Here is a 12403-nt window from a genome sequence, read left to right as displayed (position 1 = left end):
CTCATTCTGGGTTCTTATTAAATTTTAGTTCGATGTAGGTATGTCCGTCCGTCCTTCAGATAATGACTTTAACGCTCAATACTCGCTTAACAATACGAGTACGCCGAGTACTAACCGATATCTCTAACAGATTTTATGGGAATCGGTCCATAATTGACCTTACCTTCCATATCAGGCCCCCTTAAGAAAATTACATCAACGCTCATTACTCGCTTAAAAATACGAGTATAGAGATGAACTTCGAAAAATAACTTTAAAGCTCATGACAGAATTAAAAATACAGCGATTAAATTCACACAAATATGGTTTGAAGGTGGGTATATAAGATTCGGAATTTTGTGTTTTGTGCTATTTTTATTAAAAAAGAATTAATTTTTATAAAATACATTTAAAAAATATTTTATGTACCTATTTTTAATTATTTTCCTACCAAAAACCCACGTTTTACTTAGTACTGCATATAACGAACTTTTAAATTTTACGAACAGGCCTGACAACATATGGGTTCGTTAAATCGGAAAACTACTGTATGAACAAGTTATACAAAAATTTATTTCCAACATGAATAGTCATCGAAGAAGTCGACACATCACTAAAACTGAAACTCACCATATGTAAACAAACGAATGTCAACAAAATCAGCTGATTGTTGTTTTCATTTTTTTAATTTCTTCTTTTAGCCCGGCATATGAATTTCATTTTCTATGCAATTTAATTTGTATTGTTGCATTTGATTTTATAAATAGTTGTAATAATAAAATAAAACGTATGCAATTAAAAAAACACACACAACAAAAATGTAACTAAAAGAAAAGTGTAAAAACAACATCGAACACGGAATTTAATCAATGAGTGCTTGCTTCTCCCAGACGAGGTTAATCATACATGTTAAGTATTTTTTAATAAAAGAATAATTATTTCAGTAAAATAGAAATATTTACGCAAAAACACACAACAAAGTTATGAAAAATTGCTTGCATTTACATATTTTGCATTTAGTATTGGCGCAAACACGTCATCATTTTGTAAGGTCTACTACTAAATTCACGTTTGTAGGAATGTTTTCCTCTGTACACACACTGCTCGTAAAAGTTGCTGGCATAGCAATCATAACTACATACTTGGCATAATGATTTGGCCAAGAAAAGGAAAGACACATGTTTTGTTTCAACAGCATTTTAGTAGATTTATTTGTTTTTACTATTTGAATTTTGGTGATAGTACAATTATTACCCGTACATAAGGCGGGAAACGCAAATGCGTTTCTAAATGCATTGCTGTAAAACAATAGAACATTTGTTAGTTTTCTTTTCTGTAGGGTACATAACTAACTGGTAGCGTAATAAGTGTTTGTGCTGATGTCAGTTTAGAAACGATTAAATCCACATGGATTAAAATAAAGGTAGCTCTATATCCAAAAAAAAATAAGAAAAACAGCACAACGTTTTATTTTAAGCAAATAACTTTCTTATCTAAAGAAATATTGTGGTCCTCAACCGATATCTCCCATCTTTCTAAAATTACTTTACCGTTGTAAGGCACTACTAATTCGATATGACCGAATATAATTATTCTTACTTATTTTATGTTAGTGTCATAATTAATGAGCATTTGTTTATTTTTTTATATTTCGCTTCTTTTCGTTTGCAATTTATTTATGTATGCATCGCGCTTTTTCAAATTAAAGGGCTAAAACATTATTAGCCAAAATAATTTCGAATTTAGGTGATCTTGAGCATTTACGGTTAGTTGCATATCAAAGGGAGTCGTCACCGTTGTCGTATACGTACAAGTCTCAGTGTCTCGGCAAAAGTTGCAGCGTGCGGTCGCAATTATTATACACTAAAAATGTGTTTTAATTTTGTAACAGAAATATTTATTTAAAATTTTTATTTATAAAACTAGAAAAATATAAAAAATATTGTGAAACTGTGATTTATAGGAGATCTAGATTTTGATAAATGCTCAAAACAATTTTGAACGTATTTTAGTTGAAAATTAAAAATTAATTCAAAAACTGTATGTATGTATTTGCAACATTAATAATAAATTTCTTTAAAATAAAATTGATTTAACCAAAAAGATAATAAATAAACTGCCTGAAAGTTTTAAGTGAAAATAATAAAATTTATTTATCAATAATATAACAATATAATTAGAGGTCGCGTCTGTTAAAGTTTAAAAAATAAATGGATTAACTTAATAAAGGTAAAATCCTGATTTTATCGGAAATTTAACTTTACATTTTTTAAACAATTTTTAATTTTGTCCTTTACTACTATTTTTATGGTCTTCTCAATATCATTATTTTCCTTTGAGGCAAAAGTTATTAAGAATTTTTCTAATTTTTTTTAATTGTCACTGCAAAAATTGAAAAACATTCGTCTGATATCAATAAAATCCACAACGTAACGCTTGCAGTGGAGTTCGAGCTTAAGTTTTGACCTGGAAAACATAGTGGGTTGAGCCAAAAATACCCAAGGTAAAACTGTTGAAATAAAATTAAAAAAAAAAAATATTTAACTTCTTATGACATTTTGAATATCTTCGAAGTGGAAAACATTTTTCACTTTTAAAGGGTTCCTTTTGTATCAATAAAATTGATCATGCTTAGAAAGAAGGTATTGTCGAACTTGGGTTCTGAACATTAATCTCGTAGACTCTACTGGAACGTCACCCAAATTGGGTTTATTAAAAAGGGTTATTTTGGTATCAATAAAATTCGAAAAAGGAGATAATGTGAAAAAAATTAAAAAGTTGAAACTTATTTTCAAAGTCTTTCCTTTAATGAAAAAGAAAAAATCATCGAGAGGACTTGATAATTTTGTAAAAAAATAATTATCACTTATATAAGAAATAAAATCTTAATAAACTGTTTTAAAATTTAAACTAAAATGAAATTCCTTCTATAATATTTTTAGATAAATACTACAAAGTTGAAAAGTCATCTATTAACATTCCCTGACAAAACTTCAAATAATAACGCACAAATCCACAACAAATACTAAAAGATGTAATTATTTCCTTATAAAATCGTTAACTGCCAGCTAAAGAAAAAAACAATAAAGCTAAAAAATTGTTATTATTCTAAAATACTGAAAAATCTATAAAATACTCGATAAAACTTAAGCTACATCTAAAAATACCCGAAAAAAGTGGATATCAATCAACAAGAAAAGAAATAAAAACTCAACCAGAAATTCAAATTCTAATTGACCAAATAAAACTATGTAAATTAAATAAATGAATCAATCTTTTGCGAAACAACAAAGTCATTATTGCTGCAAACAGCAGAGAAGTATATTAATGATAATAATGATGTTATTTTTATGAAAACACAACAGCTAAAAGGAATTTTATTCATATTTAGAAAGCAAAAAAAAAAAAAAAATAAATAAATAATTAAAATGCGTATATGAATATGTATGCATGTATGTGTTAGAAACAATGGCCAACAGCTGTTGAATGTCTTTTTAATTTAAATAATTAAACAAGAAAAACTAGTGATCAACCAACGAAGCAACAAACAAACATAATAAATAACAACTAGAACCAAACGTACGAACACAGCCAGCCAAACTGTAACAATTAAAACTAAGCATCAACAATATATTAATATATACATACAAACAAACACATAAAAATAAGCTGCCAATTGCAATTTGTTGTTGCATACATATGTACATGCTTTCACCAACAACATTTCAAATGACGAATAGGCCCTCAACATCATCAACATTTACGAAATCTTCTTATACTATAAATAATTTATTTGTATTTTACTGCAATTACAACAGTTCTAACGATACAAACAAAAATACTAACAACAATATTAATAATATCAACAACAAATTGTCAAAATTAATTATTAAATCATTGTGGTGGCTATTCTTGCAACATCATTGTGATTTTCTTAATATTTTACAAAAGCCCTCAAAGCAGTCTCTTCTACATAATTATTTTAATACTACAGCAATTCAACAAGAGAAAAATAAAAATTCTAATACAATTAAAGCCGTTAATTTAAATTTACTTTTAACACCTTTCGTATTATTCGTAAACATCGTCATATCTAACAACAGCAACAACACAAAAACCAGCTGACTATGAATAAACGTACCGTTATAATTGTGGCTCTTGTGAGCGTCCTATGCTTGGGCATTGGTGGTAATTTTTATTTTATGTATTATTTAAATAATACCGAAGCACCACTATCCAGCACACGTGCCTTAGAAAATGTTATACGTTCAAAGATACGTCATCTGAAGCCAGCCTATTTAAATCGTAATCCTCGTTTCTTTATGTATCGCAATAAATTGTTGAAGAACTATAAGCCAGCGTCGTATGAAAATGCTTCTGTTTTATGGGATATTGCTAATTGGGTGAGTGAGTGAGTATAATTGTGAAGGGATTTTAATTAAAAATAACTGATAATTTAAATGCAGAGAGATTTGTTTTAATCTGTTTTTATTTATGTACTGATAATATTTAAAGTACTCATCATTATGCTAAGCAAAAAATTAAAAAAAACTTAATAATTTTTAACTTCTTCGATAGAAGGGTATTTACAAGTGTGTCATACACTTGTAATCTGCATGAAGCCAGGAAAATTAAGTACTATTGTACTTTTTGATATCGAAATATATCACAATACCCCCATGACATATTAAGTACTTTTCCTATTATTTTCTCATAAAAGCAGATAGATAGGGTAGAAGGGGGATCATTGCCATAGGGGCACATCTGTCAGTGCGAATAACTTGAAAACTGATTAATCGATTTTATCGCATTTTCAAATTTTGTTTTCGTTTATCGATTATCTATCATCCATAAAAATTTGAAACATTAACTTTACATATGATGCGAGGCAGACGTGATTAATTGTTTTTCAAAGGGCTGTGAAAATATTTCACTGTGTAAACTTTTTGTGCTGACTTTTTTAGTTTTTGTGATAGAAAAACTATATTGGTCAGTATTAGAACGTCAATAATAGTGAACAATAAGACATAATAATATTTTCGATAATATAATTTGAAGCCCGAAAAAATTTAAACTAAACCTTAGAACTGCCCGTGGGGCACATGCGCCAAATATATGTAATGCTTGCGATGTAGAACAAAATTGGGTTCAAATATAGAAAAATCAGTAATAATTTGATTTAATTTTTTTGTCAAGTTTTGTGAAATAAACAATAAATATCTTATACTTTGTTTAATGAATCAAAGTATAAAACAACAAAATAAGTTTATATTTTTGTAATTTTTTCTTTTATTTTACTAATGACAAATCTGCCCCTTGGTGAATTAACACCATGGATCGCGATTTTGGTCAGTTAGGAAAGATTGAAAGGAATAAAACTAAAGCCAACATATCTAAGTATCCGAACCAAAAAATATTAAGAATATGTATTGTGGTTTTAATTTGAGGCCGCCTCAAAAAAAAAAAGTGGCGTATGGTCCCCCTTCTACCCTAATAGACCAGTCAATGGGCTAGTTTATATAATTGCAAATACGCTAATCTACAAAGTAGGTTTAATAATAGGTTAGTCACTATATAAGTCCATAGACTAGTCAATAGGCTAGTCTATATACTAGTCAATAGGCTAGAGCATAGACTAGCCAATAAATTTGTTTTTTTTTTAGTCGGGAGAGGCCGACCATATAATACCCTACACCTGTATATAATAATTATAAACTTAAAAGTCCTATTTAGCGGGTTCAGATGTTAACCATTTTAAATAAGCCTCGTCTATGGTACCAAGAAGAGCATGTGCCAAATTTCATTGAATTACCTCCAAAATTGCGACCTGTAGTTTGATTACAATGTTTACAAGCCCTAATCGGTGGTTCGGTTGTAGGGGGGCTAGGTGAAATAATGGACCGATGTTTATCATTTTTCAATATGCTTCGTCTACGGTATAATAGAAGGTCATGTGCCAAATTTCATTGAATTATCTCCAAAATTGCGACCTGTAGTTTGATTACAATGTTTACAAGCCCTATTCGGGGGTACAGTTGTATGGGTCTGAGTCGATTGGTATACTTTAAGGTGGGTATAGGACTAATATTATATTATACAAACCCAATATACCCCCCACTAAAGTGGTGTAGGGTATAAAAACTACAAGTGAAAACAGAGGAAAAGATAAAAAGGATGTACAAGTCTGTACACCAAAGAATAAAAAGATAAGAGAGAAGATCTTCGCGCTATAATGCCCAGTCAAAGAAGTGACCAATTCCTTTGACAAAACCTAGTAAACTGCTTGAGTCAATACCCGCAATATTCCCTATTTCCTAGCCATTTTGGTCTGAGACTCTGTATCCTAGGACAGTGGCAAAATATATCTCGATCACTCCACTTCCTCCTCATCCTTACATAACCTACAATAATCCGGTGTATTACTGTCCCACTTACTGACAGAGGCCCTAGCTGAGAAGTGTCCCGTTAGCATCCCTATCAGTCCTATGAGTATTTTGGTAGCTCCTATATCAAGATTTGTCAATAGAGCCTTTCTTTAGATAATTTTTGCTAGAATTAATAGGTTAATAAGTAATCGACAGGATCAAAATGTACAAATTTGACCTCGTCTAACTCTAGCAGTTCTTGACCGATAGAGCTGAAATTTTGTGACTGGCTTACTATCCAATAGTTCTTACCTTGTTTTCATCCAAATCGATTTTCTAAGATTTTTTAAGACAAACAATTGACCATTTGTATATATGTATATGTAAATTGTTTTATATTTTTGCAGTGGCCTCATGAAAACGAAATATATCCACAATATGATTCATCCATGGGTCAACTACTGCAAACATTACGTTTAGAACCAATTACAAAAGTTAGCAATTTGGCAAGAGGCACACAGCTAAAACTACTGGTGCGTTTGTCGAATCAACAAAAGGTCATCTTTAAACCACAATGGTATCCACGCGATATTGTCATCGAAGGTCCAGTCTATGGTGGCAAAGATCGCCATGTGGCCGAAGTGTATGCCTTTTATCTGGGTGCAGTTTTAGACTTTCGCTGGACTCCAATTGTTGTGGGACGAGTGGTGAATTTAAAAACGGAGATTTATGAAAAAGGCGATACAGAATTACAAAATACCATGACCATGACGGAGGGTGAAAACGGTACCGAACAGTATTGTCTATTTGGCAAATGTCACTACTGCAATGAAGAGGAAACTGTGTGTGCAGATGAAAATAATAATATTGAAGGTGTTTTAATATACATAATACCGGGCCAACTAGCCAAGAGGCGTTCACCCTGGCAGAGGACTTATAAAGAAGATAAAAGGGCACCTTGGGAAGATGACATGAACTATTGCAAGTAAGACCATAGAAATGGATAAAATGCTTACAACTGTTTTTATGAACTTTATAATTTCAGGAGTTTAAAAGGCAAATTGGAGACTGAAAGACTTTTAGATTTAATCGATGTTGCCATATTTGACTATTTAATACAAAATGGTGATCGCCATCACTTTGAAACACGCGAAGAACGTGTGGTGTTAATAGATAACGGTAAAGCATTTGGTAATCCCAACAAGGATCATTTGGATATATTGGCACCCCTCTACCAATGTTGTTTGTAAGTTTTAAATAAATTTAAAAAAAATAACTTACATTGAATATTTTGCAATTTATTAAAGATTACGTGCATCTACCTGGGAACGTTTACAAGTGTTTTCGGGAGGCGTTCTTACTGAACTGGTCGATCGTTTAACAAAAGCCGATGCCTTATATCCATTAATAACTGACAAACATAAACGTGGCGTAGAACGACGCCTGTTAGTCGTATATGCAGTGGTTGAGTACTGCATGGACCGTGAAGGTGAAAAGATGTTTAAAAATTTATAAAACTAGAAATGCTCTACTATCTTTCTTCCTCCATTTAAATTTAAGCATAACATATCAGTACTTTTTAAGTAACAGAAAAGACAATTATTTTAGAGCCTGATATTTTTAAGTCTCCACTCTTCACTCACTAAGATTTTAATGAAAGTATTTACAATGTAAAGTGAAGTTATAAAATAAGGCTTTTATTATTTCCTACATTGTTAGGTTTTATAACTAAATCGTTTCTGTTTTAGATTTTTAATTAATTATTTTTAAGTAGTCAATTGTGTTAATAGATTTTTAAGTATGCAGCATTTTGGTTTAAATTCATTTTGTTATATTATTAGCCATCATTCCTTTTGCTTTTTTTACACAATCTGCCATCCTCGATGACTCCTTACTTTGGTAATAACAAAACTATAACAACATACAACATCATAATGAGCAAACTAAATACATCAATATAAGTATAACGTGGAAGTTTTATGCTATTGTTATTAAATTTTAAAATTTCTTTCTTTATTTTTGTCTATTATATTTTTTATATAGAATTTTTCTATATAAAATTTAATTATTCAATTATACAAAAACTCGCAAAGCATTTGAGATATTTCAAACGACTAATGAATTACTAACGTTTCATTTAATGTTCTTAATGTTACCATTTATTATCAAATTTCTGTCCAGAAATGAATTCCTAATAAGCCTTTAAAGTATACCACTAAAGTCACCAGAAACCCATTTTTTTTTTTTTTTTTTTTTTGAAAATATGCTCAAACTATATTTGTTGTTTTTAAAATTAAAATATTTATTTCAATATTTTTTTTTTAACTGTATAAAGCTACATAAAATATATCGAAAGAGAGAAAAAAAAAGAAAATTTATTATAATTCTAGTTAATGCGTTAATATAGTTAGACAAATTGTAAAATAATAATATAAAACCTAGACAAAAAAACCTTAATTTTATTTATTTTTTATTCGCCTTTACATTAGAAAATGTAAATAGTTTGTTAAATTTCTTGTTTTGAGCCTTGCTTGTGTTGCCCTGTAAACATAAAAAAGTAAAATAAAATTTATTTAAAAAAATCTCTCATAATAATTTTATTAATATTATATAATATACCTTGCCATGGAATTGAGGTTTCAATTCTGTGCCTTTAGCTTTTTGAGCTCCACCTTGGAATTTCTTAAAGTCAACCTTTTGATAATCGAAATTTGTTTGCACAGGTTTGTCAGACGATTGATAAGCTTTGCCAGAGTTTTGGAATTTTCCATTCTTATTTTTATTCTTAAATTTCTTTTTCGAAACTTGGCCATCAAGCGGCCTTGAAGAGGTGGGTTTTTCTACGGGTGGTCCATCATTGTCATCTTGTTCGTCATCATCGTCGGATATTGTGGTGGTGGAAGTATCCTGTGGAGCTGATCTTTTAAGTTGATTCTGTTGTTTAAGTTCTTTTTTGGTTGGAGGTAAATTAACAAATTTCAATTTATCATCTGTTGGTGTTGTCGTCGTAATACTATTCTCTTCGGTTTTAATACGTTTTGCTGCAGCTGAATTTGCGGCCTTCTTAGCAACAGACTCTTCGTATTTACGTTTTAGCATTTCCCTGATGGGCATACTATACATATCCTCTTCCTTTTTGATATTAATGTCATCTTTAGAATCTTTGTCAACTGGCATAAGAGTTGGTGCTTGTGGACATAATTGTCGTTTCTTATTTTCAGCATCTATGCGAGCTGCCTCTTCACGTTTCTCTTTTTCGACCATTGGCAAAACAGCCATATAACGCTGATAAGGTAAAAGTATTTTTTGTTTTTCAACAAGTTGATGGCGTATAGTTTGTTCATCCTGGAATGAAAATTAAAATTTATGTTAATTTAAGACGTTCTTGATTGTTACATATAATAAGTATCTCAAAGAAAAAATTCTCAATTAAATTCAAATTTATCTAATCTCTAAAGTTTTTCAAAAACAAAAGAATAAACTTACCTCTTCGGAATTTTCTGGTGTATCAAATACACTTAGAACCGGCTTTTTAATCTTTGTTTTACCCAAAGATTCGACATCGTTATTGAACTTGATACCTTTTTCCTTATCAAAACTAATCAAAGTGGGCAAGTCATCTCTGAACTCTTCATGATGCGACAAATCATGAGGACAATGTAATTTACTATTGTAATCTTTAACATTTGCATAAGCCACACGGTGACTAGCTTCAGCTTCTAAAATTGGTTTAACCAAAGGTTGATCACGAGCCTTTAGAATAATTTGATGGAGAGTGTGTAGGTGTTGTCGTACCAATGGCGGTATGGGATTACAGCAAGCTAAAATACCTTGCATTTCACGTGGTAAGCTTTCAGATATTTGTAACATCATGTGATTGGGTAAGACGTAGCCGTAACTTTCATCTTCCAAACGGGCAATGGTATCACGCCATTTAAATATTTCGCTATAGGCAAACAGTTGACGATTGTCAAAGATTCTCTTTGATTTGCGATATAAATCCATATGAGAATCGGCATTAATTGTAGGTTTATTATAACGTTTTTTACAAATCTCATTAGAACGCTGGTAAATCGAGCGCAATAATTGAGGTTGTTGATGAGCTGCCTCTAAAAGATCATTAGTCAGGCGCTCATAGATGTAGATGAGGAAGTGTGTATCCTGTCTGGCATATGCTACTAGTTCTTGGGGTAAAGGTCGTATACGCCAATCAGCAAGTTGAAAAGTTTTGTCGATTTCTATGTCACAGTAATGTTTCATTAAGTATGCCAACGAAAGACGGGCAAAATTTAAAGCTTTCGCCGCCTGGTGAGTATCAAACATATTTACAATGTACAACGAAAGATCGCGTTGCAACCATTCAACATCCGAATCGGCACCATGGAAAATTTTTACAATTTTCGGATTGGTAAAAACCTCATTGAGCAGTTGCATTTCTTCCCTCAATTCTAAAGCATCGAAAATATAGTCTTTTGTACGGCTGGAAATCTGTACCAAACAAGTGAAACCCAGGAAAGTACGATATGAATGATGTTCAACATCAATTGCTAACTCTGTAGCTGTTCGCAACTCTTCTAAAGCTTGTCTTAGTTTAGCTGGCGTATCAACATACATTAGTTCTGTTTGGGCAGTATCTTTTGGTTTTTGTGGCTGACGCGGTTTCAACAAACTGTTGGGTGCTTCAAATTTCATTAACTCATATTCATAAGGATGTAGATAGCTGACCACATTGCCATGCTCATCGTATTCTGGCAAAATAGCCAAAGGTTTTAGAGAATTTGGTTTGTCCTTAATTTTGGGTACAAATGGTGTTTCAGCACTATTGTCCACTGGTATTTGGAATTTCACCTGTGGTCTGGCAATATTTTTGGCTGTAATCAATCTGGCCGCTATTGTAGGACTACAGTCATTATTTTTCAAATTCCAACTGCCAGCACCTTTGCCAGGAGTCGCTGTCGTTGATATGGAATTGAGACGTGATTCTACTACTATGGTTTGGGGATTCTTTTTAATGCCAGCCAATTCATCTAGATTAGACTGCAGTCTCTCAAACATGACATCGTTGCACTCCAACAGCATTTCGAATTGTTCATCCGGCTGGCGACGTTGTATGTTGCCCTTAACATTTTGCCACTTTAACACGTGCGATATAAGACCCAATATTCTATGCGATTGTTCATCGATAACACGTCCATAAGTAGGATAAGCACAATAAAGATCTCTGGAGGCTCCTTGTGGAAAGGCGTTAGCACATTTTGTGGCTTCTATAATTTCTGATAAACCTTTCTGCAATGAAATAGATATCGTAGAGTAATTGGGCTTTATTTTAAAAATTTTCCTTACCTTAGTAAATTCTTCAATGCTTTTAAATTCTCCTATGGCAGTAGTTTTCGGCTTTGTTTTACTTTTACCAGCAACGCTATTTGTTGGACTTACATTGGTATCCATTATATTCTTATTAATAATAAAAATTCTTTATTTTTTTTTTTTTTTTTTTTTTTTTTTAACTTTGAAGTGTGTTGGCGGAGTTATTAAACTCACAAACTGCCAGGTTATCCCACAAAAATAAAAAAGTTATATCATTGAATCATCATAATCAAAAAAAATTCCAGAGTTTTAATGGTCTCCACCAGTTTATATTCGAGTTTAAATGGTCTCCACCAGGTTATATCGTGAGTATTCTATGGTCTCCACCAATAAAAAACATAACCTCACTCTGAGGTAAAACGAAAGCACACGTTTAATGAAGACAACGCATAACTAAGAACAGTTATACGAAGTAGTGCATTAAATCAGTGCGGGGTGAGAAGTAATTCTGTCGAAAGCCCAGCAACAAGCACAAGCCTGACCGTCCTTAAAAAATAAAAACGATGACGCGAGAGTTGTTCCCCAACTCAGACCTGAATTACAACTGTAAAAAAAAATTCTTTAAAAATACAATTTATGTACCAGAATTTACCCAAAATGCTAACGGCGTGGTGTATGTGAAATACAATTGTACATTGACAATGCTTGTTCTTGCTTGGTGTAGACACCGATCAAAACAAAGAAAACGATAA

General features: G+C 31.6%; 2 protein-coding genes across 5 annotated transcripts; one reads left to right on the top strand and one right to left on the bottom strand.

Moving 5' to 3' along the window:
* The first annotated feature begins 676 nt into the window (after window positions 1–676).
* LOC111677313 (glycosaminoglycan xylosylkinase homolog) lies at window positions 677–8582 on the top strand. 4 transcript variants are annotated; one of them, XM_023438407.2, is made up of 5 exons: window positions 677–874; window positions 2922–4382; window positions 6752–7329; window positions 7390–7590; window positions 7652–8581. In XM_023438407.2, the coding sequence occupies exons 2-5, from the start codon at window positions 4107–4109 to the stop codon at window positions 7857–7859; spliced, it is 1263 nt and encodes a 420-aa protein (XP_023294175.2). In that variant the 5' UTR covers window positions 677–874; window positions 2922–4106; the 3' UTR covers window positions 7860–8581. The 4 variants fall into 4 exon arrangements, with proteins under 4 accessions (XP_023294175.2, XP_023294174.2, XP_046804440.1 ...); XM_023438406.2 differs by having other exon boundaries at window positions 677–887; XM_046948484.1 differs by lacking the exon at window positions 677–874 and adding an exon at window positions 2150–2208.
* A 39-nt stretch (window positions 8583–8621) lies between these two features.
* LOC111677312 (exosome component 10) lies at window positions 8622–12027 on the bottom strand. Its single transcript, XM_023438405.2, has 4 exons — window positions 11688–12027; window positions 9831–11630; window positions 8964–9689; window positions 8622–8885 (listed from the first exon to the last, which is right to left on the bottom strand). The coding sequence occupies exons 1-4, from the start codon at window positions 11790–11792 to the stop codon at window positions 8808–8810; spliced, it is 2709 nt and encodes a 902-aa protein (XP_023294173.2). The 5' UTR covers window positions 11793–12027; the 3' UTR covers window positions 8622–8807.
* Window positions 12028–12403: the final 376 nt, after the last annotated feature.

This window comes from Lucilia cuprina, chromosome 4 (genome assembly GCF_022045245.1).
Source record: "Lucilia cuprina isolate Lc7/37 chromosome 4, ASM2204524v1, whole genome shotgun sequence".
NCBI lineage: Eukaryota > Metazoa > Arthropoda > Insecta > Diptera > Calliphoridae > Lucilia > Lucilia cuprina.
The sequence above is the reverse complement of the archived record's forward strand: the minus strand, read 5'-3'. Positions and strand labels throughout refer to the sequence as shown.

Excerpts from the sequence above, each read along its gene's own strand:
- LOC111677313 (XM_046948485.1), top strand. The coding sequence starts at position 4,107 with ATGAATAAACGTACCGTTATAATTGTGGCTCTTGTGAGCGTCCTATGC. Across the intron at positions 7,330-7,389 it reads GATGACATGAACTATTGCAA|GAGTTTAAAAGGCAAATTGG; the intron begins GTAAGACCATAG and ends TTATAATTTCAG. Across the intron at positions 7,591-7,651 it reads CCCCTCTACCAATGTTGTTT|ATTACGTGCATCTACCTGGG; the intron begins GTAAGTTTTAAA and ends AATTTATTAAAG.
- LOC111677312 (XM_023438405.2), bottom strand. The coding sequence starts at position 11,792 with ATGGATACCAATGTAAGTCCAACAAATAGCGTTGCTGGTAAAAGTAAA. Across the intron at positions 11,631-11,687 it reads GCATTGAAGAATTTACTAAG|AAAGGTTTATCAGAAATTAT; the intron begins GTAAGGAAAATT and ends ATTTCATTGCAG. Across the intron at positions 8,886-8,963 it reads AACCTCAATTCCATGGCAAG|GGCAACACAAGCAAGGCTCA; the intron begins GTATATTATATA and ends TTATGTTTACAG.